General features: G+C 34.7%; 1 protein-coding gene across 1 annotated transcript in view; it reads right to left on the bottom strand.

Moving 5' to 3' along the window:
- The window catches only part of stard13a (StAR-related lipid transfer (START) domain containing 13a), an 87,572-nt gene that overhangs the window by 49,162 nt on the left and 13,285 nt on the right, over positions 1-25,125 (bottom strand). Inside the window, 1 exon segment of the mRNA XM_056466528.1 lies at positions 2,489-2,560. Coding sequence (XP_056322503.1) covers positions 2,489-2,560 — 72 coding nt within the window.

Here is a 25,125-nt window from a genome sequence, read left to right as displayed (position 1 = left end):
AATTGGTTGTTTTTGTGTTGTTTTTTGCAAATTCGTTTTCAGTTTAAAAAGAAATTTTGAAGCTACATCACGGCCAAGAGATCATTGTGTAAATTCCAGCATGGAGATTGGCTGTCTGTACCCGCTGATACAAAGTGACGTCATTGAGTTTTCAGCATTAATTAATAAGAAAGACTTGGATCAAATCAATCAGTGCTGTTAGAGTGTTCAGAGAGACGCCACGTTGTGTTGCCAACCGTAATTAAAACTAGTAGAAGAATTGTTCAGAGACATGGGTTATCAGTGTTGTGTTTATAAATGTGCCACAGTGTGGGTTTTGTTTCCATTTGCCAGCGATGAGAGCACAGCTGGTGCGTGGACCCAAGCAGTTGGATTACAGTGGTCTGCTAACAGGCGACACAATTATGTTCATAAGGATTTTTTTTTACCCGAGAGCTTCTCGAATCTGGAAATGGTGAAATCCAGATTTGCCACTCGTCTTCTTTTAAAAAAACGATGCGGTTCCAGTTCAAGTTGATTGTCCTGTCTCTACGGATTTGGTAATTGTGTGATCAATGTTAGTTGTTTATGTTTCTCCAGATGGCAAAGTTAGTATCGTCAGCAGTACTCTTTCAGTTTTTAAATACATACCTTAGTCAAAATGCTTTAGTTACTAAGTTTACAGTAATTTTACTACAATATTCGGATAGAGAAGTTTAGATTATATTAGGTTTGGGTCGATAGACGATGCCATCGTCCATCGCCAATGGCCGATAGACACCATGATGCTGAGGCGGCATCGCGATCCTCCGCCCCGCCCCTGTTGCAAATCCGCTCGCGAAAACTACACACTGAGGCCCCATTTACACTAATACGTCTTAGTTTTTAAATGGCATTTTAGAACGAAAATTATCCACGACCACTCTAGCGTTTCACCTAGCATTTCTGAACAGCCCTCCCGTCCACACTACCGCTGAAAATGCACATCACGTGACCACACACACACTGTCATGCGTTTGGGACAGTGGGTCCAGTCAGTCAGCGGGTCAGTACACTGCTTCAATCTTTCGCTTTCACGCTTGTACTTAGTAATTTTAGTGAAAACCTCAAATACTGTTGGTTGGTTGCTGTTGGTCGTGCACCTTTTTTACCAACAAAGTTTGTCGACACCATTATTACGACACAGATCACTCTGTCTGTTCATGCCAGAGTCCCGCGGAAAAAATGATTGACAGGTGGTCATTTGTGTGTAACTTCTTTATTTATGATTTGATTATGGGTAAAATAAAGACCATGCGGGTCAGATAGTTGATATGGTAGGCAACAAATAATGAATTCGTTATGAATGAATTAATTATTCATAAGTAATTAATTCACAACCGCCTGTGACAAAGATGCCATCGATGTTTTATTTTAGACATCATACGATGCCAAATTGGTCGACATCGCCCAACCCTAGATTGTATCGTCAACAGTACTCTTTCAGTTTTTGAAGACATTACTTAGTGAAATGACTAAGTATTTTACAGTAATATTACAACAATATTATGGTCTGAAAATGCTTTGTTTTAAATAAATAAATAAGACTTCAATATTCGCCTCGTCATGAGCTTCTTCACTTTCACCTGCATTCATGGGCGTGATTGTGTTGAAAGGTTTAAACTAATAACGCAGTGGACCTGCACTGTCATCAACCAAATAATGTGACTGAGGGGAATCTGGTAGAGACAAATCCTCCACTTCCACACAGCTCTCAGATCCGCTGTAAACGCTGCTCTCCGAATGGCTGTCCATCTCCCCTGTGTCTGTGTTTGGGTTGCCGGTGTGCAAATTAGCCTTTTTATGTACAAAATGAAACACCCCTTTTCATGCAAACCCTTCCCCCTTTCACTGCTGGACATTTCCACCCAAACAAAGCTTGACACTCTCACTTCACTGACTTTTTTAAACTAGAAGTGTGAAAACACCCTGCAGAGACATGGAGGGGTTCACCCAAAAACGAAAATAAAAAGAAGTAATAAACCTTTGTCATTTTTTTTTCTGTTGAACAAAAAACAAGATAATTGATGAAAGATGAAACCCTGCAACCAATGACGTCCATATTAGGAAAAACAAATATTATGGAAGTCAATGGTTACAGGTTTTCAGCTTTCTTCAAAGTATCTTCTAACAGAAGACAGAAAAAGGCTTTGAACAAGTAAATGGAGAGTAAAAGATGACAGAATGTTTGGTTGAACTATCCTTTAAAATAAACAGATCACTCCCAACAGTGTGGACTTAAATACATTTATCTGTATATTTATCATTCTTGAAGTGATCGGGAATAATCGAGCAGAGGATGGGATGAGGTGTGACCTCCAGCTCGAAGCAGAGGCAGTCAGCTCTTGCTCTTGACCCACCGCATTCCTGATTTTTTACCCTCACTTAACCTCACAGCTGCAGCGCAGAATCAACCAGAGATCCTTTGACATCTGTGTGTATGTTTATAGATATTAATCCCATTTCTTACCCTCATAAAGTTGGGCATACTGTGGGAATCCCGCCGCCCGCAGCCAGTCACATGCCTCCTTTGCCTCGATTTCTGAAAAGACACAATGATATGATTCTTCAGTGTTTTTTATTGATCTGTTACAATCTGGGAAAAAGATATCTGAGAAACAAACGTTTTATTTGTTTTAAACCGATTTGACTTTCTTTCATCTGTAAATACAAAATAATTACAAAATAAATTATTTCAGAGAATGCTGGAAACCTGTAACCGTTGACTTCCATAGGGTTTGTTTTCATACTATGGAAGGCAATGGTTACAGGTTTCCTGCATTCTTCAAAATATCTTTTGAGTTTATCAGAACAAAGAACCAAATAAAGGTTTGAAAATGCTTAAGGGATAGTAAATAATAAGTAAATGTGCATTTTTGGGTGAACTATCATTATTGAACAATTTTATTGCATTGTATTGAATAACAATATTCACGATTATTGAACAATTATTTTATTTATTTATTTATTTTTTGCCCTCATAATTCACTGACAAGTTTTTTGCCGTCTAAAGGCATCTCTGGCGCAGCTTCCAATCTTCGTCAGTGTAGTGTAAAGTAAGGCTAAAGAATGAGTCCATCGTCTTACTTGATCAGGGATCAGATGTGGCTGCAGAAGTACAAATCAGCCACAGCCTTTAACAGAGCGTGGTCACGTGACACGTGGGGAAAGTAAATGAAAAAAATCATCTCTGAAAATAATATCGAATATAGAATCTGAATTTCGATTTTGATTACTTTTCGATTAATCGCCCAGCCCTAGAACTATCCCTATAGGAATCCCAGTGAGGCTCCAAATGAAATACACACACATACACTACGGACAATTTAGCTTACCCAATTCCCCTATATCACATGTCTTTAGACTGTGGGGGAAACCAGAGCACCCGGAGGAAACCCACACAAACACAGGAGAACATGCTAACTCCACACAGAAACGTCAACTGACCCAGCCGAGACTGGAACCAGAGACGAATGTGCTACCCACTGCGCCACCATGCAGCCCCCAAATGAAATAATTTGTCATTTTAAAATCTGAATCATTTAACATTTTCCTTCTAATCACTAGGTTTTTATTTATTGTCAGCAAGGACCCTTTTAAATGTATTTAAATAGTCTTTATTAACTTGTGTTTTTATACCCAAATTGAAGCAGACACATTATTCAAACATCAAAACTTTTATTTTCTCTCAAAGACTGCAAGTAAATAACAGGAATCTCTCTTTATTGAGTGAACCTCTCTTTTAAAATGCGAACCCTTGCATTTTTCTGTTCTGTCAGAATCCTTTCACACCACAGTTCATTGAGAATAATCATTAGGACAAAATAAGGCTACGTTCACACTGCAGATCAGATTTTTTTGCATAGCTGTTCACACTGTTGTTTTAAATATGGCCGATATCAGATTTCCAGTGTGAACAGATTATGGTCCTAAACTGATAGAAGTGTTACTGTAAAGGCTGGTGCATGCCGGGTCAGTCCTCATAATGATATTGTTTGCTGAGTCTGATGAATTACTATTAATTCATTTTAATTTGTCATAAACAACATAGACCATTTCCTGTCAAAAACTAATCAAAATGAAACTGAAACTTTAACATGAACGGTTTAGTTAATGTATTATTATTTACGTGAAATATATCATGTATGCAGTATTTTATTAATTTTTATATATGAAATTTTATTATGGTGGTATAAATATTTATTAAATCTAACTGAACGGTGTTTTCTTTGGTTAAAGGTTAATGATTAGTAATGAGCGGCAGCTGTAGTTGTAAAAAAAAATTAGCAAAATGATCAACCTTAACCCTCTTAGGCATGAATTTTTGTTTTAGGAGGAAAACAATATTTTTAGGTGCTTGGGGGTCCCATATAATAAATCAATCATAAAATGTGCTCCCCCCTAGCCCACCCACCGGATTTTGGATTGTTGCCTCAGGGCAACAACATGCAATTATATGCAATTAACACCAATGTTTTCTGTATATTAATATATGTGAAATGAGGTACAAACAATCCATAAATGCATTAGAAAAAGTGTTAATTTAACATAATATCAGCAAGCAATATCAATCCAGATGCACATCAAACTCCACAGCAGCCCTAAAGAGTTTAGTTCCCTGCTTCAACACACTAACTGTAGGTTTTAAATAAGCCCAAAGAACTGAATTAGTTTAATCAGGGTTAAAGATAAACTGTGCAGAACTATGGCTTACTGCAAGTTTAATTTGCATCTTTGAATGGAAACATGGCTAATGTGACTCTTCAAGCTGGCTGTCAGAAGGAATGAGCCTAATAGCTCAATTTTGTTCTTTACCTCCGTAAAATGTTTCAACATCCATGTCCTGCAAGTAATAGTTTACAGTAAAAGAAAAAATATATATATATATGTATACTGCCTTACTGCACAATGTTGCCCTGAAAACTACCATTTTAGTATATAGATAACAAAAAATGTCTTTTCTCAGTCAAACATGCTTCCTCACATATCCATGCACATCTTACATATTTTAAATATAAAGATATTTAAATTTAAAAATGTAAAAAAATTAAATCCATCTTACATTCTACTTGCAGTGTGCTCAAGCTGGCTATGGTCCCAAATTGGCTCTTTTGCCCCCAGAGTACAGATCCAATCCACACTCACCTCAAATTTCATAGGTCACCAACTTATTAGACTTTTTTGTGATATTACATTTTTTAAAAATGTAAAAAAAAAAAAAAAAGGGGTTTTGTAGGCCAAAAAAATGGTTTGTTGCCTAAGGGCAACACCATGCCATAGAGGATTAACTTTCTTGGGGTATTTGCCCTGTGTGCCATTTCACTACAGATTAACTGCCTGTTTGTAGTAAGAGCCAGAAATACGAATATCGACCTAAAACTAGGAAAAAATGCAAAACATCAGATGGGTATCATATTTAATACCACATATGAAAGTGACACAAATCAGAATCGAAAAGATCAGAAACCATGCAGTTTGGGCTGTTCACACTGCCACGACAGAAATGGATCTGAGTCACATGTGGGCAAAAAAAGTCAGATTTGGGCCACATTAGCCTGCAGTGTGAAAGCAAGAGAAGGAAAACAAAGCATCTCTCAAAATAAGCCCTCATAAAAATGGACAGGTCAGGAAGTGACCTCACCACAATCCGACAATTATATCCTATTCACACAAGATTCTCTGCATACTTGAGCTAAATTACACATTGGCTGAATGGAAAGCAGTCTGCAGAAAACTTTCTCAAAACAAAACACTCAACATGAAACACAAACACACTTACTGGTTGTTCTCATCACTTTTTTATGCACAGCAAACATGCGTGTGTCCCCCAGATCAGAGAATCCCCTTTCCTCCAAGCTCTCTTAAAGTCCAAAATGGTGTTCAGTCAGCATTGGGTCCAGTTGTATCCTCCTCTGCCTTTTTCTCTTTCTGCTGTCCTTTCTCTCTCACTCTGTAACATCCTCCCTCTCTCTATGATGTCATCGCCCTGCCCTCATCTTCCTATTCAACACTTGATACTTTTTTACATCAGTTTCTCTCTTGATATTTTTTTGAGCGTTATCGACTAATCAAATGGCTTTCACACGGAACAGTTATAGGAATGCTGTAGCTAAAGAAACTAGCCACCATACCAGTTGCCCAAGAACTAAATTTTCCCTTCTGTCCATTTATTTGCATTGAACTAACTCTTAAGTTATCCGGCTGACAGCATTCAATGCAGGACCCCATGTTTGGATCTATGTTTTTGTGGGATATCATGGGTTGAATATTGAAAGTAGAATCAACCGCCACCGAAAATAATGTAACAGATATAAAAATTGTTATGAAAAATTACAATGCAATTTGGAAACACTACAAATGATGAAAGAATAATTCAACATGTCTCAATCAAGAACAGCGTATGTTTGATGCATAAGAATGAAAATGCACACCTATAAATAATCCTTCTTTATTAAACGTAAACAGGCCTATAAACTACTGTTTATAGCAATGAGTGTATTTAGATTATTAAATATTCATGTTAAAAAATAAAGTTTTATTTATCTAATAATTCCAGCCAGCTTTTGGTGAATTTACAATACAGTCAAAACAGAACTTTCAGTTGTTATACATGTAAAAAGGCCTAAATACATGCAGGACCATTCAAATATTTTGCTGGTCTCCAACTATTGACAGCAGATCTCTCAGAGAGGGATTTGCACTAGCTATATCTTTACTGCTCTATTCATTTAACATAAGAAATGTAATACTTAGACCATCACAGTGCCTCTCACAATCTGTTCTCTTGGATATATAGTCTCGTCGCCATGATTTCTGAGTATTTTAATTATTTTGGGGATCTCGAGCCGGTATAAAAACCGATGGGTGAGACACTAGATAGGAGCAAACACATCACAGCAGTTCAAAACACTGAAGATACAATGGCTGCAATTGCAACAAAGAGAGCATCACTCACGCGAGTCGCACCAATAAACTAAACAGAGCTGCTGTGACGAGCGAATTACGCATAATTATTTACCTGTCTTGTGGGTGCTGTAGGCTATGCATAATGTACAGGAGCGTCTTTGGTCCTGTCAGATGTGGTGTGAGCACTCTCATTCCCATACAGCAGAGAGTGGCTGTGTAGAACTCCACCATGTGCGATTCAGAGAGCAGAAATGTGTAATCGCGCACCCATGTAGAGATGGAAATCCCATGTTGTTGTGTGAAGTTGTGATCTGGCTCTATATATAAAACACAATTAACTTAATTTCAAGGGGGCGGGGAAAGCCGTTGTGGGGGCGGGGTGCCCCCCTAATATGGTGGTCAGGGAAACACGGATTATATTTAAAATATAATCCACATAAAGTGCTGGCAGCTCATTACACAGTTTTTGACCAATTATTTACAAAACAATTTACAAATCTAACATCAAAAGTTGTCAGAACAGAGATCAAGATCCCATAATGTAATTCAGAAGCGAAGATAAATGGAAAACACAATTTAACCATGAGCTATTTATTTACCATTTCTTTAACAGTGTGCTGTACGTGTATCTGCATAAATCACCATGATGTGGAAACAACAGCAGGCTGAGACGATGAAAGATGTTCTCGATCAGTGTTTTTGTGTACCAGCAGAAAATGCCAACATGCTGTTCCGCTAACTACCATTTCACACATGACTGAGTGTAAAAGAATAAAAACGAGGCACAAAATCTGTTTCTGAAACATGTGGATGTGTCGCCAACCATATTTCCACAAGAACAATATGTTAAAATCCCTGCTTGTTTTTTTTGTTTTTTATTCTGTATGTTTCCCATCCAAAACTGTCTGAACAGTTTGAACCCGTCGCTGGCAGGGGGACAGGAATTCCTCACACTTTGGTCTACCATACAATCTCCAGTGATTAGCTTTCCCTTGAGGGGTATGAATTACTGATACACAATAATACCACTGACAAACACAGAGTCCAAGTCTGAGAGACAAATTCTCCTCACAGCACACTCATGTGTCACATAAATGTCATTTCCTCTGCTCCTCTGAAGCTTGCATTAATGGGACACATGGAAAATAAGACCGCTCTTCCTTTTTTAAAGTCAGTTTATGCTATGTAGACACATTTCCAATGCATAGCTTATTTTAAATAAAAAACTTTTGACAGATGTCAACATTATGTTCCCCGCCGTGCTTGCCGTTAACAAGTTTAATGATTTATGAAGGAATTACTGTATAATGCTTTGTTTCTTTATTTCATCTTCATTTACAAGAAGCAGGGTATTTTACAGCTACTGTATTTTTCTTTTCGTTCGCATCCTGTCCCTTTGTGCCCCCTGGCGGCATACTTGCAAACTGCTGTTACACCTAACAGCATGTCTTCAGTAGAACATTAAAGAAGATTTAAACTGAAATTGTAATGTTGATCAGCAACTACTAGCATTATTGAGAGTCAGTAAATCATATACATTCAAAACTAATTATCCCTGTATTACTAGATATTGTAGATTATAAATATTGGACTAATGTGCAAATCGCTACAGTTTTGACCAGTAGGGCTGTGCGATTAAAACGTGGCAATTAGCAATTTAAAACGTGGCAATTAGCTAATCGCAAGAGGCTATGACTTGAAATATATATGTATTGTTTAATTTCCCCCGCCCACTGCTGTCTGTGTGTGAGAGAGTCTTACTAGCCAGTTGAGTGAGCACGATTTCGTTCTGCCCAATTAGACATTTGCAGCTTTAGAAGCATTAATAGACAAATTAATATCAAAGAAAGACAGGACATCAGTAATATGGGAATATTTTGGTTTCAAAGTCACAGACAGCGAACAAAAACAGGTCTTTTGTAAGAGCTGTCGTAGAATTATTGCACCACAGACAGCTTTATGAGGAGTGTCTTGCTAAAAAGTCAACTAAAAGTATTACAAGTGAAACTCCATCTAGTAGCTAGCAACAGCAAAGTACAATTTTTAGAGTTGTTTCGGCCAAGTTAGTTTGCTGAGTGTTCTGTATTTTTATAATTATTATTCTTTTGTTTTTTGCATCTCTTCTTTTGAGCTCAACTTGTTTACATAAAGGTAAGGTCATTTTATTTGTGTTCACTGTTTGCTCTAGATTAAAAATGAGTGTTTCATTTCTGAATATATAAAACTTAATTTCAATAAAGGTTTAAGTGAGTTAATATCTTTTCAGTTCCCTTTTTTAATTAACACTCACTGCATTTTAGCAGTAAGAAGCTACGATACAGATTATTGAGCTGAAACTTGACTACAAAATTAAAACGCAAATCAAATCAAAATACAATATCAGTGAATATCAAAAATATCAAAACACAATATCAAAAAATAAATAAATAAAAATAATAAATAAATAATAATAATTTTAAAAATATATATATCGCAATTAGATATTTTCCCCAAATCGCACAGTCCTATTATTTAAATTATGCCAAATTATTTAAAAGTCAATTTGTTGCATTTTTGTTAATGATTTTTTGACAAGTCTACGGCAGCTAGCACTTTGAGAGTAAAAAAAAAAACTAAAACAAAAAAAACATGTACGACAAAAGAATAGGAATAATACTAATATCTTCTGGTGGTGATAGATCGATTCATGAAGCAAAACGCACATTTTATGCAAAGAACTGAGATTATTTACAACATCATCAACTTTAATTCACAGCCTCAGCATCAGTACATGTAAACAATGTTCAATTCCTTGCATAAATTGTCCATTTTACTTCATAAGAACTTCATCTACAATAATCAATAATACCGTAATGTAACTGTTTTTTTAATGATACGCATTATTATTTGTTTCAGAGCAATGTTTAGGTGATTCAATCCAGAACAAATCTATTTATGAAGGAATCACTGGCTCATGAATAACATTTATCACAGTCACCAAGTTGACTGCCCACCAGACACAGTAGAGTGCACTCTACACATAACATCTGCCACTGAACGGAACTACAAATCTCATCATGCTTTGCAGTCACACACCGGTTTTAGGTCGCCTCTTGACTACACGCACACAGCTGAAGCTCATCATGACTGATTACATGGACATATACACACCACTCACACTCACATCCTGACCGAACTCTAGTGCGATTCAACCGAACTAAATAAGGCAGTTGTGAAAGCACCCTTACTGTTTATGTTTGTTTTGCTGCCTGCCTCGACCTCTCGCCTGTTATTACAGGAAACGTAACAATTTCAGTTAATGGCTAATTTGTACAAATTCATACAAGTTCAGTCACACAAAAATTTATGATTTTTAAAAGGAGGCATGGCACCAAACCCCACCCCTAAACCCAACCATCATTAGGGGATGAGCAAATCATACTAAAACCTATGAATGAGATTGTACGAATTCAGATTAATTATCCATTAAATCAAAAAGTTACAAATTGAGGTAAGATAGTGTTGGTTATTACGACCACTCTACCTTTATGCTACCGTTTGCTCCTGTACTACCTTGCCTGCCAGACTACTCATAAATAAAGCTGCATTTGGATCTGACCCCTTATTGTCAACCCCTCTGCGTTACACTTTGAGACTATTTTAATTAATTTCCCATAATCACAATGTTAAATGTGTTAGTGCTTTTACTGCCCCGGTGTTATTTTTAGCCCCAAACTGTAGCGGATTGTATGTACAGAAGAGGTGTGCAGTGTTTATTGTTAACAATAATACTCAACCTTAATTACTGTTATAATCATTTGCATTATTTTTTGTCTCAGAGCAACACTGTGGTGTTTCGATCCAGAACAAATATTGGTGATAATGGATCACTGGCACATGAACAATCATCGAACAATGGTTTGATTAAAGAGTCACTTGCTTTGTTTCTAAATGAATCAGATGTTTTGAATGAATCAATTGAATGATTCAGTAAACTTGCTGCCACCTACTGGCTTGTTGTACTTTCACATTTTTAATCCTGACAAGCCTAAGCAAGTCAAGACAAGCGCAAAAACACTCAGCAATATATTGTCTATAGCAGTGTTTCCCAACCCTGTTCCTGGAGGCACACCAACAGTACATATTTTGGATGTCTCCCTTATCTGACCCATTAACTTCAGGTGTTGGCGTCTCTTCTGATGTTATGATAAGTTGATTCAGGTGTGTTTGATTAGGGAGAGGTTGAAAATGTGTACTGTTGGTGTGCCTTCAGGAACAGGGTTGGGAAACACTGGTCTATAGTTACCCTAAAGTCCACACAATCCGCAATTTACATCCCAAAGATTCTAGGTAGCTTATAGAAGTTGCACATATACTAATCCCTAGTTCAATAAGTGGTCAGTGTGTTTAGAATCACACTCACACAAAGAAACAATCAGAGAAAGACATGATGAGGTCTTTTTACTGAGTGCAAAGGCTGCTATCAAGAAACAGCGCTCAGCAGGGCAGCCAAGCATGCTGTCATAGGCAGGAAAAGCCCCACGTGTCACAACTGTGGATGTTTGTTCGGTTTGTTTGCTCGCACCGACAGAGTTAAATAAAGCTTTGGGCTTTCACCTCACACAAAGAGATGATTAACAACAGACAGGTCCATGCAAGCGGCAAAGGAATTAAAAAAATAATAATGCTGTGCAATTATTGGCATTAGCGTGCATGCAACATGACATTACATGAGTTTTTATGATTGTTTGTGAGGGTTTAAAAACTACTAAATTGTTATGATGGTAAATTTCTAGTAAATGTACTATATTAAGATAAAATAAATTGGTATGATTTTTTCAGTCAGCAAATGTTGTAGGATTTTTTCAGCTAACGCCATCAAATTCCTACACACTGGTCAACTTGATGTCAAAATAAATTAAAAACACTTTTTTGACGCCATTGTTAGATGTCAATTTGATGTCATTTTTACATCAAGGTAGTTTACATGCACTATGGGGTAGGGCTGGGCGATATGGCAAAAATGCAATCTCGATAATTATTTACCATACTGAACAATAGTGATATAAATTTCGATATAAGCTGTTAATGCTTCCATCGTTAAGAGTTTCCCAACAATGACCGAAGCTACAAAATTTAGAGGGTTCATTAAATAACAATTTAAAATATTGTTATTGACAAAAACAGATTACACATTACTCAGATTTTTACAGATTTCTGCTGTGTGATTGGCTCTTGGATCAATATCGAAGAAAAATGTGCAGAGCTCATCAACGATATCGACATCAATATTATTGCGATTCAATATTATATCGTTTATCTGCCCAGCCCTACAATAGGGATACTAAATCCAGTGTAAAATTGTAATTTGTAATTGAAGCTGATGAATAAAATGTTTCTTATATTATAATTTTTTTTGAGTCAATATTTTGGTGGTCAAAATGGCATCAATGTGTGAACATCAAATAAACATCAAGGCTTTGACATCAAATTGATTTGAATTTTGATGTGTTTTTGAACGTGTTTGTTTATGTCGTTTTGACATCAAGATGCCCACTGACACCTGTTTCACACTGCAAGCGCAGCTCATTAGCAGCTTTTGCACAGATCAATCTATCTCTGTCTATGCTATCTAGTAACCTATCTATACTGTCCTTTTTTTTTTTTTTACTTTCATCTGCACAAGGCCCACAGCAACTTCCTCCTATGCTGTTGTTTTCTTAATCTGCAAGTCTTTATTTTACAAATTTTATAGATCCTAAAGAACTGTATGCTTCTCAAGCTCTATGAAAAGTGTCATTCATGTCTGGTGCACTCAGAGGACAATTGCCTGTGATTTCATGTCATTTTGTTTTTGATTGTCAGGATGTTTTAGGCCTACAGTTATAATAATATGTATACAATATTATAATAATATATATACATGATCAAACTAGTGTGCAAAAACAAAACTAATACTAAAGTTGTTTTACATTTGGTTTTGTAGTTTGGGCCCAAATAAATATTTGTTGTAGTTTTAAATTGTTTAAGTTCATTTAATTGAATATATAAAAATCAGTGTATATTATTGATGCATTTATTGGCCAAAAATGCTACTTTTTACTGTCATTTAATGTGTTTTTGGTCATATTTAATGCATTGTCACTTTAATTGAGCGCGAGTCACTGCTTCTTCAGCGGCGCTCACACCTCGCACTGACGCGCTGCTTCTGCGTGCGGTATGAAAGCTCTAATCTGTTAACATGGACACCGAAAAAATAATGCTCATGCTCTGCTAACACTTGCAGTGTGAAATAGGCTTGAGAACCCTTCACTTATTTTAGCACCTCTTATTAACATTTTTTCAGCTTAAAGTGCAATTTAAAGACTTAACTAGGTTAATTAGGCAAGTAAGGGTAATTAGGCAAGTCATTGTATAATGATGGTTTTTCCTTTTGACAATCAAAAAATAGCTTAATGGGGCTAATAAAATTGACCTTAAAATGGTTTTAGCCAAAATAAAACAAATAAGACTTTCTCCAGAAGAAAAAATATTATAGGAAATGTGAAAAATTCATTTGGGAAATGATATGCATTATTCTTTGTCTCAGAGCAACACTGTGTTGTTTTCTGTAGTGAGCATTTCAGATGTGTTTTCCTGTGTTGTCTTACAGTGTTTTGACATTTTGTTTGTTTTACTGTTTATGTTTGTTTTGCAGCCTGCCTCGACCTGTTGCCTGTCAAACAGACATCAAGGCTCTGACATCAAATTGATTTGCACTTTGATTGGTTTTTGGACGTGTTTGCTGATGTCATTTTGACATCAAGATGCCCACTGAAAACCCTTCATCCATGGTAGCACCTCTTACTAACATTTTTTTTCCTACAAAATATTGGCAAAACATGATAATAGATTTTCTAAAGCAGCCACTGAGCACTGAGCAAAAAGATTTCTGAAAGATCATGAAAACTGGAGTAATGATGCTGAAGAATTTAGTTATACACACATTAATAGATTAAATGAATGACTGAAATAGAAAAGTTCTATAAAAATAGTTCACAATATTTCTGTTTTAACATTTCTGATGAAAGAAAACTAACCTTGAGGAGTTTTAAACCTCAAAAATTTGCACAATAACATACAGTTCAGGCGATGCGTTGGAGCAGTATGTAGTGCTGTCGCCTATCAGCAAGAAGGTGGCTGGTTCGAGCCTCGGCTGGGTCAGTTGGTGTCTCTGTGGGGAGTTTGCATGTTCTCCCTGTGCTCGCGTAGGTTTCCTCCGGGTGCTCCGGTTTCCCCCACAGTCCAAAGACATGCGGTACAGGTGAATTGAGTAGATTAAATTGTCCGTAGTGTACGAGTGTAAATGAGTGTGTATGGATGTTTCCCAGAGATGTGTTGCAGCTGGAAGGGCACCCGCTTTGTTAAACATGTGCTGGATAAGTTGGCGGTTCATTCCGCTGTGGTGACCCCTGATTAATAAAGGGACTAAGCCGAAAAAAAAATTAATGAATGAATAAACAGTTGAAGACTGAATTATTAGCCCTCCTCAATTATTAACCCTCATGAATTTTTTTGCCCAATTTCTGTTTAACGGAAAGGATATTTTTTTTTACGAACATTATAGTATTCACATTTACGAACATAATAGTTTTAATACTGATTTATTTGATCTTTTCCATGATGACAGCACATAATATTTTACTAGATATCTTTCAAGATACAAATATTTAGCTTAGAGTGAAATTTACAGGCTTAACTAGGTTAATTAGACAAGTTAGTGTAATTAGGCAAGTCATTGTATAACAATGTTTTTTCCCGTAGACAATCACAAAAAATACTGCTTAAGGGAGCAAATATTATTGACCTTAAAATGGTTGAAAAAAATTTAAAAAAGCTTCTTCTAGCCAATATAAAATTAAGACTTTCTCCAGAAGAAAAAAATATTATAGGAAATACTGTGGAAAAATTCCTTGCTCTGTTAAATGTCATTTGGGAAATATATAAAAAAACATAAAATAAAAAATAAAAATTACAGGAGGGCTAATCATTTTGACTTCAACTGTATGTATAATTAATGAATTACATCAAATATATTAACAACTGCTCTTTCACAATGACTTGCATTTAGTTAACCTCAACATCCTGCCATTCTTCAACATTACCAAAAATCAGTACTGTTCTCAGTTCAGTAGTAGCTAATGAAGTCCTCACAATGAGCCCAACCACTGGGCTTGTTTTGCAGAACATTAAAGTGACCTTCTATAGCTCAGAGGGGATTCTGGGTAGGCCTGAGTGCGAGGCGTGGGAATAAGGAACTGCTGTGAAGTCGCGACTTTAATTAACACATACCGCTAATATCTGATGATCCCCGCAACAACCAAAAGACTGACCCTACACAAAAGGTGCCAGAAACAATAAAAAACCTTGAAGCAAAATAAATCACACAACAACAGAATAAAACAAAAAAAGCCCCAAACAAACACACAGCGATCACCTCTGCATTGTGTTACGCTGCTATGGCATCTAATCCTTTCATTCCTGATCACCTCGACGTGACAACAGGCAGTGCGCCATGAAAGAGAGCAGCAGCAGGCACGGATGCCACGGGGCGCAGGGCACAATCAAAGGCATTCTTGTTTTGATTGAGCAGGCAAGACCTCTGATTATATAAAAACACAGGTCATGTGTCCTTAAAACTCACCTCAGCCCGCAAATGACTCTCTTAGATCTGCATCGGCTGCTTTCATTCTGATGTTATTCCTGCATTCCCGGCTAACAGGGAACGTTTTTTAGAATTCTGTATAACGTTATGAACCTTTTTTTTTCTGTGACAATAAAGTGCCCTGTACTACTTTTACACTGTAAAAAAATCTTGCTGACTTAAAGGTGCTGTATGTTTGACACCCAGTGGTTGAACTAGGTTTTGCATTCCTGGATCAAAACACACGCGCAAACGCAAGCGCAGGTTGCCAGATTGACGACATCAACAGGAGTGAGTGACTATCGAGCCTAAAGGCTGATTTAAATCGTGTTCTAAATAAAAGCAACGGCACGCAATAGAAGGAATATTTTTCATATTAAAAGGAGTTTTTGTTCTAAACAACTCCTCGAATTAATATATTAGAAACGGCATCTGTTTCTTGCAGCTGAACAACAAAAAACTAACAATGATCACCTCAGGTACACCTCATGTGCTTTATTCAGTGTTAAATGCTAATAATGTGAGTTTGAATGAACATTTATTGCCAATTTACGGAAAAGCAGCAGCAGATGGTTCACCTCAGATCTTGAAAAATATAAAAAAATATGAAAATTTGAAATTGAACTTTAGATCTGTGACTTAGAAAGGTTTAACATGTATTAATTATTTTATAGACATTACCATTTCGTCAGTGAATGCATATTCTGTGCTCCTGAATGGCTGTGTTTTAATTTGTGTCGTGTTTCGTATGGTGCAAACAGCCAAATTGCTCATCACTGCAAATCTCGTCCCGTAGTGTGTTGTTAGACAGCCGTTCCGGCACGTAACTCACATTTTCAAAGCAGAATATCTGTCTTCAGCATTGTTTTTCAGATAAACACGAATATTGACTTAACATGTTTTTTAAATATCTGCAAACATATTATGCTATTTTTATGCTTTAAACAACACCTTTAACTTTTTGAGTTGAATCAAATTAACTTTTCAAGTCATCTCAACTTACATTAACCAAACTGACTAAACATATTAAGTTAAACTTTGTATAACCTAAAAACTGTAGTTGAACCTGATTAACTTATTAAAATTAGTTGAAGCAACATAAAATATTTATTGTGTTGTCTGTCATTAAAATTTTTACACTGTACAAAAGAGACTAGTTACTTTACTAAAAAAAAGTGAGTACATCCATTGTAACTTACTAAAGTCAACATTAAAGTTAGCTTTATTCTCAATTGTACTGACGTACAGAGAATTGAAATGATGTTACTCTTAGATATTGGGTGCATACAGATACATCATTTTATTCACTTATTTTTTATAATTATGCACATAGTTCATTTGTGCATTGTTAAGTAATTGGATTATTCACTTAAAAAGTGAGTGAACACATTGCTTTTAAAGTAATTGGATGACTATTTTAAGTAGTCAACTAATTAGTTTTTACAGTACAGTATATTATGGTGTGAAATGTGAAAGGTTAAATTAAGTCACAGTCTCTAAAAACCTTCCAAGTATTCCTTCCTAGCATTCCTGAAGAAAATGTATGCAAGTCTTTATTTTTAACAAATTAGCTACATTCTGCCATTCGGTGGTCTTCAATGACAACTGTGACTCTTATGGCAAGAATGAAATCATTTCCTGTCCATTTTCTGCGAAAAGTGATAGGGTTAATGTAGAAAACAGGTTTTAAAAGGGCTCATTTTTGGTGAACTATTCCTTTAATAAGAATGGTGACCATTGCATCATTTGTAAAGCTTAGAGCTGCACAATACCAGGAAAATGCTTAAAGTTTGGCTTAAAGAAAATCAAATATGTAAATCACTGACTTGATTTCATTTTACTGACTATGATGCATTGTATGTATGGTTCTGTAAGTGTGTATTGTACTTTTTTGTTTTCTTTTTTTAATATTGTTAAATTTGTCACAAATTTCTGCCCAGGTCAGATTCGGATAAACAACCTAACAACAATACAATTAAAATAATCAATCAATTTAAAAGTGGTTTTAAGACTTGTTTTCACAAAGGACAGTAACTATATATGTTTAATAATCTTTAATAATCATTTCTATGACAAAAGGAAAGTCCAAAACTGCAACAAGAAAATGCTGAGAAACAGAATCCATCAAAAACTCATCTGAAGGGGATATACTGTATGACAAAACCCGAGAGCACATTTATAAGAAAACAAAATTCTGTGTAGCATTGATGTAGTTATTGTAATAGCTAAAATTATTAAAGTGAACATGCCACTGAAGTATTTCTCAACAAATTAATATTAAATACTTTCTCCAAGTACTGTATATATTCAGGTAAACGATATTACAATAAATAAGAAAAATAACATGGTGAAATGTACAAGCAGGATTTAAACCCATTGCTCTACCAAATACAATTAATAAAAAAAAAAAAAAAAAAAAACATTTCAAGCACACAAACATTATGCAGAGTGTTATCTCAATCTACAGTTCAGATGTCATACTATTTTAGCTGTATCTGAATCATAAATAATGACGGTAAACCCATAAGGCAATGTGTACACAATATATAGGCACGCAATGCCTATGGACAAATGCTTGATAGATTAATAGACCAAATGTTTAGTAATCCATCCTGAACATCCTTGATGAAATGGCTAGATAGAAAAACAACTGCTGTAGTGCTATTTCATTCATGGTGAACATGAATTGCACCACGGTTTACTTACACAATGCAAAAGCTGCATGATTATTAATTGATATATAGCGATCTCAATTCAAAGGCGAACTTGATGTTATTCCTAAGTGAAAAAGATCTATTTTTGTCTATTAATAAACCACGACAAGTATGATCACATTCAGATCTGCATATGAACCACTGGGTACATTTACAATTATGCAACAGCTTCAATCTTCAGTTATTTCAACCACAGTATTGCTATTTTATAACATTGCAAGTATTACAGAATTACTTAGATCCAAGTTTATAAGTCATATATAACTACTGATGTGTTTGACAGCAACGATAATAGAGTACACTACCTTTTGAAAGTAATTATGCTCTATAAATAAAGATTGCATTGATTACATCAACATACCAGTAAGTGGCAACAAGTAACTTAAACATAATTGTCATTGAATCATTTGTTCAAGCAATTCGATCAAAGATGCTTATTCATCCAGTGCCAAAATCCATTGAATCATTCTTTCAAATAGATTTTTCTTACACAGTGATACAATTAACAGAGTCAGAACACTGTTATTCATTTCTGCCAAATCATGCAACTTTAGTGTAGAAGCTGTTTGTGTATCCATGCTTTGGTGTCTATGTGCGCATGTTTTTAACAGTGTGAACTCTACTTTCAGACCACCAAGGCAGTAAAACTATGATCCTTTTTGAGCTTTATAATGCACACTCTCCCACAAATATTCAGCCTCTGTTTACTCTTTATCTCAGCTATTTCTACCACAACACACATACACACATCTCCCATGAGTTTTCTACAGACAGTTCCTGTATTGCTCATCAGAGCATACAGAGTTAATACAGACAAATACAAACACACACACACACACACACACACAAATACTTATGGACCACTGCCATTTTCCCACACATGCTAAAGTGATTTGACATCCATCCACTGGGATCATGAGGAAGTTCCTTGTTTAACTAAACATGACTCTGAAATTCCATCATTACAGACCATGTTTCTTCCTATACTCTGTCACAGCAAAGAAAAATCACAAAGGAAGTCCTTAAATATGTTTCTCCAAAGCAGCAGTGAGTTCAGATGGCAGGAAAATGGACACTTTAGCTTAAAACACAGATTTTGTTCCAGGGAAAATAACTCAAACAAGTGAAATAAAGATAATACTAAAATAAAACACAACTAACATAAAAGAAGATGGTTTTAGCAATCTGTGTATACCCCAAAAGAAGGAACAGTAAAACAATCAGAAATTAAAAGAAATTATAATAATAAATATATTAATTAATGACTTGATTAACTAAAAAAATTCACTTTAGTTAAGTCATTTGGTTTTTTACTTATTGGCAAAACAACGTGGGTACAAAACAGCAAATACAAATAAAATAATAGATAAAATAGTTATCACCATACTATTCAAGTTGAAGGATTAGATTATGGATTATAAACATTTTGTTTTTGTAATTACAAGTTTCAACGTGCGCATGTTCAAATAATGCAAATGAGTCAACATAAGGCATGTGACGACAACCATTATCATGGTATACTGCTATTGGAAAAGTTAAGGTTTTAAAACCACCAACATTTTCTGCTATACCGTTCCTCCGATGTTTTTATATTATTTTTCTTTAGTTTTTTTTAGGACAACAGCATCTCTAGCAGTAAAGATATCTAACGATGCCATTTTAAAATATTTTTAAAAATCTGTGTTTTTGAAACTAATCAAGACAACAGAAGTCAGTAGCTATGTTTCCATCATTAATTCGCATACAAATGCGAACTAAACGTATGCGCAAAACTGCAATATCGCATAAAAGACGTGCGATTAAAGCAGCGTTTCCATCCAATGAGTCAAAGAGAACAAAATCGTCACTTCCTGATTAACTGGAGCCAAATATCAACAGTAAAAATGACCAAAACAACATTTCAGATGTTTTACAATGTGCTCAGCCTGCTGGTTTGTCCATTCACACACATTTTTATCATCACATGTTCTCTTATAACAAAATCACATGACTTTATTCAATGCACATACTGGAATTTGTTTCATCATAGTGTTCCATCACAGTTTATGCGCATCTTTTCTTATCAAATAAAAAGTTTATCCTACTCAGTTATGCGCATATTTTTCATGAGCATTTTAAAAACCTATGCGCATCTTGGCATATCCATCAACTGATCTTTTATGCGCATATTCAAAATGCACATAAAATAGGTGGATGGAAACATTTATTTAGCCTGACATGTTTACTGTTCCAAAATATTTAAAATGTTTCTCAAAATAAAATATGTTGTGTTCAAATGGGAAACAAATTGGTTGTTTTTTACCCAGACATTTAAAATGAACTTATGTTAGAGCAGTAATCACGATACTGTGATTTTTTTTATCCAAGGTTACCATACCATCAGACTCTTATACCGGTCCATGCCTAGTCAATATTTCACGAAAAATGTGCCAAATCCTACATTTGTTACAAAAACAATGAACGAAGTCCAGCTCAAAATTACGGTTCCATTTTGTTTTTAAAGGTTTTTTAAAAGTGTGATTTTAACAATCTGTTAATCACTCCATAATTCAGAAATTACTACAAACAGCTAGAAAAAATACTATATTTTAATATATTTTCTTGTAATAACATGTATAGATTAATAAATTTTAAAATACATTTACACTCTAAATTACGCAGTGCAATTATCTAATCTAATTATCAAATAAATCTACAGAATCAAATTACTGAAGTGTGGTAAATGTGCAGTTTTGATGCATTCTTTGGATTAGAAAATGTAATGGAATTTTTTAACATTGATAATCATATATTGGTGATTGATAATTATTTATTGATATTATAAATTAAGGTTTTGCTAAGGTAAAGATCAAATGCATTAATCATTGGGCTACTACAGCCATGTGTTATCTCCTGGTTGTTTAAGAGTTAAGAGCTATAGAGAAATTATTATCTAAAACTTTGTAACATAGTCTTTAATAATGCCTGTGAACCCGTGCTTGGGATCCCCTTTGCTCATCATTCTCTGGAGAAATAAAGCAATCAAAAGACAAACTTTGTCTGAGGTTATTTAATTTCAGCCTTCACAATACTAACCTAAAGGTGCATGCAGTGTCTTCCCTTCAGCTTTTTAAAAAAAAATCACAGAATATATCATGTAACATTAAGTAAAAATTAGCTTTTTGGTCTTAAGGGAACATTTAAAGAAGCAGTTGGATTTCTGTACCTCTAAGCATCGGTAGGCAGCAGTGGTTATGGGTAAGATCCTAAAACCATAACAGAGTTTCCCATCAGTGAGATTTATTCTGTCAGTCTCCAAGAAAAGCCCGTTCCAGAGCTGCTCTTCTGCGTAGACTTCAGTATGTTGCTCCTACTCTGCACTTCAGCTCCTGACTGTAATGCTGATGTGCCAATCCCTCTTCACCCTCCCCTCGCCCCAACAGCTGGAGTATGTACAGTCTTCAGCCCCCGTCCCCCACCTCACCGCGCAATATGTGAGAAAATCAACATGTGCTGCTACCTTCAGGGCGCCATCAATCAAACCCTCACATAGACACACATGCACACACAAACACACACACACACACACACACAGCTGGAGATGCAAACTGTCCAAGAGCTAGTTCCCAGTTTCAAATTCACATAGATATTTATTTTTACCTGGAAAGCAATTGTAGTTCAGTTCTCATGGATTGTTTGGCTTAGTCTAAAAAAATAAAATAAAATATAAAAATAAATATGAAATAAAATATATTTGGGCCTGGTCCATTATTGTTAATATTTAAGACCAAATCAAGAGATACAGGAAAAATAAATGTATATCATTTGATATTACAGGATGGAACTTATAGTACACTTTAATACACAATGTAAAACACTGTATTGTACATTAAATATACAAAAAGACATTTACAATAATATCATATATGTAATTACAACGTTATGACATAGTAACTGTAATGTAATGACATAGTAATTACATAGGTACTACGCATATTTTCGTATAAATACTGTACATGCAATATAGAAGAAACATTTAAGTTTATAAATATTATCTTGGAAGTAATTACAATGTAATAGCAATGTAATTACATAGTAATTAAGTTTGTAAATACATATCTACTTAGTATATTTACGTATACAACTATAAAGAACCAAATACTGTACATGCAATATACAAAGTAACATTTACATTTATAAATATTATCTTGGACGTAACTACAATGTGATGACATAGTAATTAAATCCAAGATAAAAGTTTGCAATTACATATTACATGTTTATTGTGTATATTTACGTAAATAACTATAAATACACAAATACAGTACATGAAATATACAAAGAAACATTTTGGTTTATAAATATTATCTTGGGTGTAACTACAATATATTTACAATGTAATGACATATGTAATTACAATGTAACAACAGTAACCACACTTGTACAAACATGTTTATAAATCAAAATTAAAGTTTGTAATTGCATATTACATATATATATATATATGTACTGTGGATAAGTATATAACTTAATACACACTGTATATGTATGTTTGTAAATCTTGAATGTAATTACAATGTAACGACATAGTAATTTCATCCAAGATAAATGTAATTACGCATTACGTGTATATGTATATAACTATAACGCGAGTACTGTAGATGAACGATACAAAACACATTTACAATACTATCATAGATGTAATTACAATGATGTAACAACGTAATTACAATGTTATAACATAGTAATTACTATGTTATAACATAGTAATTACTATGTTATAACATAGTAATTACTATGTTATGACATAGTAATTACTATGTTATAACATTGTAATTGCTATGTTATAACAACGTAATTACAATGTTATGCCATAGTAATTACTGTGTTATAACATAGTAATTACTATGTTATAACATATTTATTAAAATGTAACGACACAGTAATTGTGCACAATATAAAAGTTTGTAATTACATATTACAAATTTAGATGTAAATACAATGTTGTAACAATGTAATTACAATGTCATTACGTCCTTAATAAAAGTTTGTAATTACTTAGCATTGTCTTAGAATTATAAGGTTCTAATTGCATTCTAAATGACTGAGATATTGAGTGTCAAAGATTTGCATTCCATATAGCAAACAATACGCGTGTAACAGTTCTCGTTCATACATTAACATGACAGAGACCATAAACGTACTCTAAATGTAAATTATCAAATTTATCTTCAACTTGCTAATTGGGGTTAAAAAAAAACAACAACAGGGCAAAAGCAGATAGAAGCTTCTAATTCTAAAAAGTCATTTTCCACTTGGAATTATAAGGTTCTATCTGACAGATCATAATTTGAAGCTTTGCTTTTTAGAAAATACAATCAGTCTGCTTATTAATTTATTTTAAAAAACAAAAATTGGTGTTGTAACAATGTGTGGATGTTTGAGAAAGTAAAATGTTTTACTTTCTAAAACATTTAATGAGAGAGAGAGAGAGAGAGAGAGAGAGAGAGAGAGAGAGAGAGAGAGAGAGAGAGAGAGAGAGAGCGCAGAGGGTCAAGTGTGGTTTAAGTGGCGGTGGGCAAACCAGAGTCCTCACACATTCCCTTCTGGAACAGGACGAGGCTGCACGTGTGTCTGTGTGTATGTGATGGGAAGAGAGACAGCAGTGGCACACAGAGGAATGCAGGAGTCCTGCGGCACGAGAGAATCAGCGGCCAGAAGCAATCTATTAAACAGCAGGCTGCTTTCAGTAGACCACTTCAGCTTCTGTATTTTTTGAGAAAGTTAGGGCTGGGTGATATGCCTGTTTTTGGCTGAACTGCAATATACAGTATACATCTCAACATTTTCTTTTTTTCCTAATTCTTTTAATTATATTTTAACATGTACATACACATTTACATATACCAGATATAACATAAATCAGCAAGCAAACAAGTGAACAAACAAAACAAAAGGCTTCTCAGTATTTTACATCAGAATATAATATCACCTCTTTTACTGATCTTCAAAACATTTCCAACTGCACCACTTTTTAAAAACAACATATAAGTTCCCCAAACTCGATCAAAAATTATGTATTTATTTCTTAATATAGAAGTTATTTTTTCCATTGATATGTTTGTTGCCATCTCATTCAGCCAACGGCCTATATTTGGTGCTCATATACTTTTCCAATTGAAAGAAAGTCGTGGTGCTTGTAGAATACATCTATTCATAAACGTATGCTCCAATTTATGCTCTGTCTTTTTTAACTAGATCTCTTCGGGATATAAATTAAATATAAAGATTTAAGGAGACGTGAAGTATCGGATAATTAATAGATCACCGATTATTACGTACTGACGTCATTTATCTCATATCATATTTAAAAATGATAATTCAAGAATTCTTGTGTTGTGAAGAAAAAATATAATTGTTTATGGAAAGCATCATCAATGCAACATGATGCCCCGAGATATCGAATTGAACCGAATCGATGGCATGATATTCATAACCAAACCGTGAGACCAGTTTAGGTTCACATTCCTAATTTTAATAATAATTAAAAGATTTCCACAGATTTTTGAGTCCGTCTATTTATTTACGTGTAAATATATATTTATTAAGTTTTAAAATTAATTTTAGTAATATTGTTGAATAATATATAGATGGTTAGATGATTTGTGTGCAATACACAGTTTGTAAGGTAATATTTTCTGTCTTTTAGTAAATGAGAAACTCCATGCAAATGTCAACCTTACCATAAAAAAAAACACGTTTTTTCACCAAAATAGAGGAACCTTTTTATATTTTCTGTGTACGCAAGTATTTTACAGTACTTTAAAAATACTCAAAAATGTCTCT

This window comes from Danio aesculapii, chromosome 10 (assembly GCF_903798145.1).
Source record: "Danio aesculapii chromosome 10, fDanAes4.1, whole genome shotgun sequence".
Classification (NCBI taxonomy): Eukaryota; Metazoa; Chordata; class Actinopteri; order Cypriniformes; family Danionidae; genus Danio; species Danio aesculapii.
The sequence above is the reverse complement of the archived record's forward strand: the minus strand, read 5'-3'. Positions and strand labels throughout refer to the sequence as shown.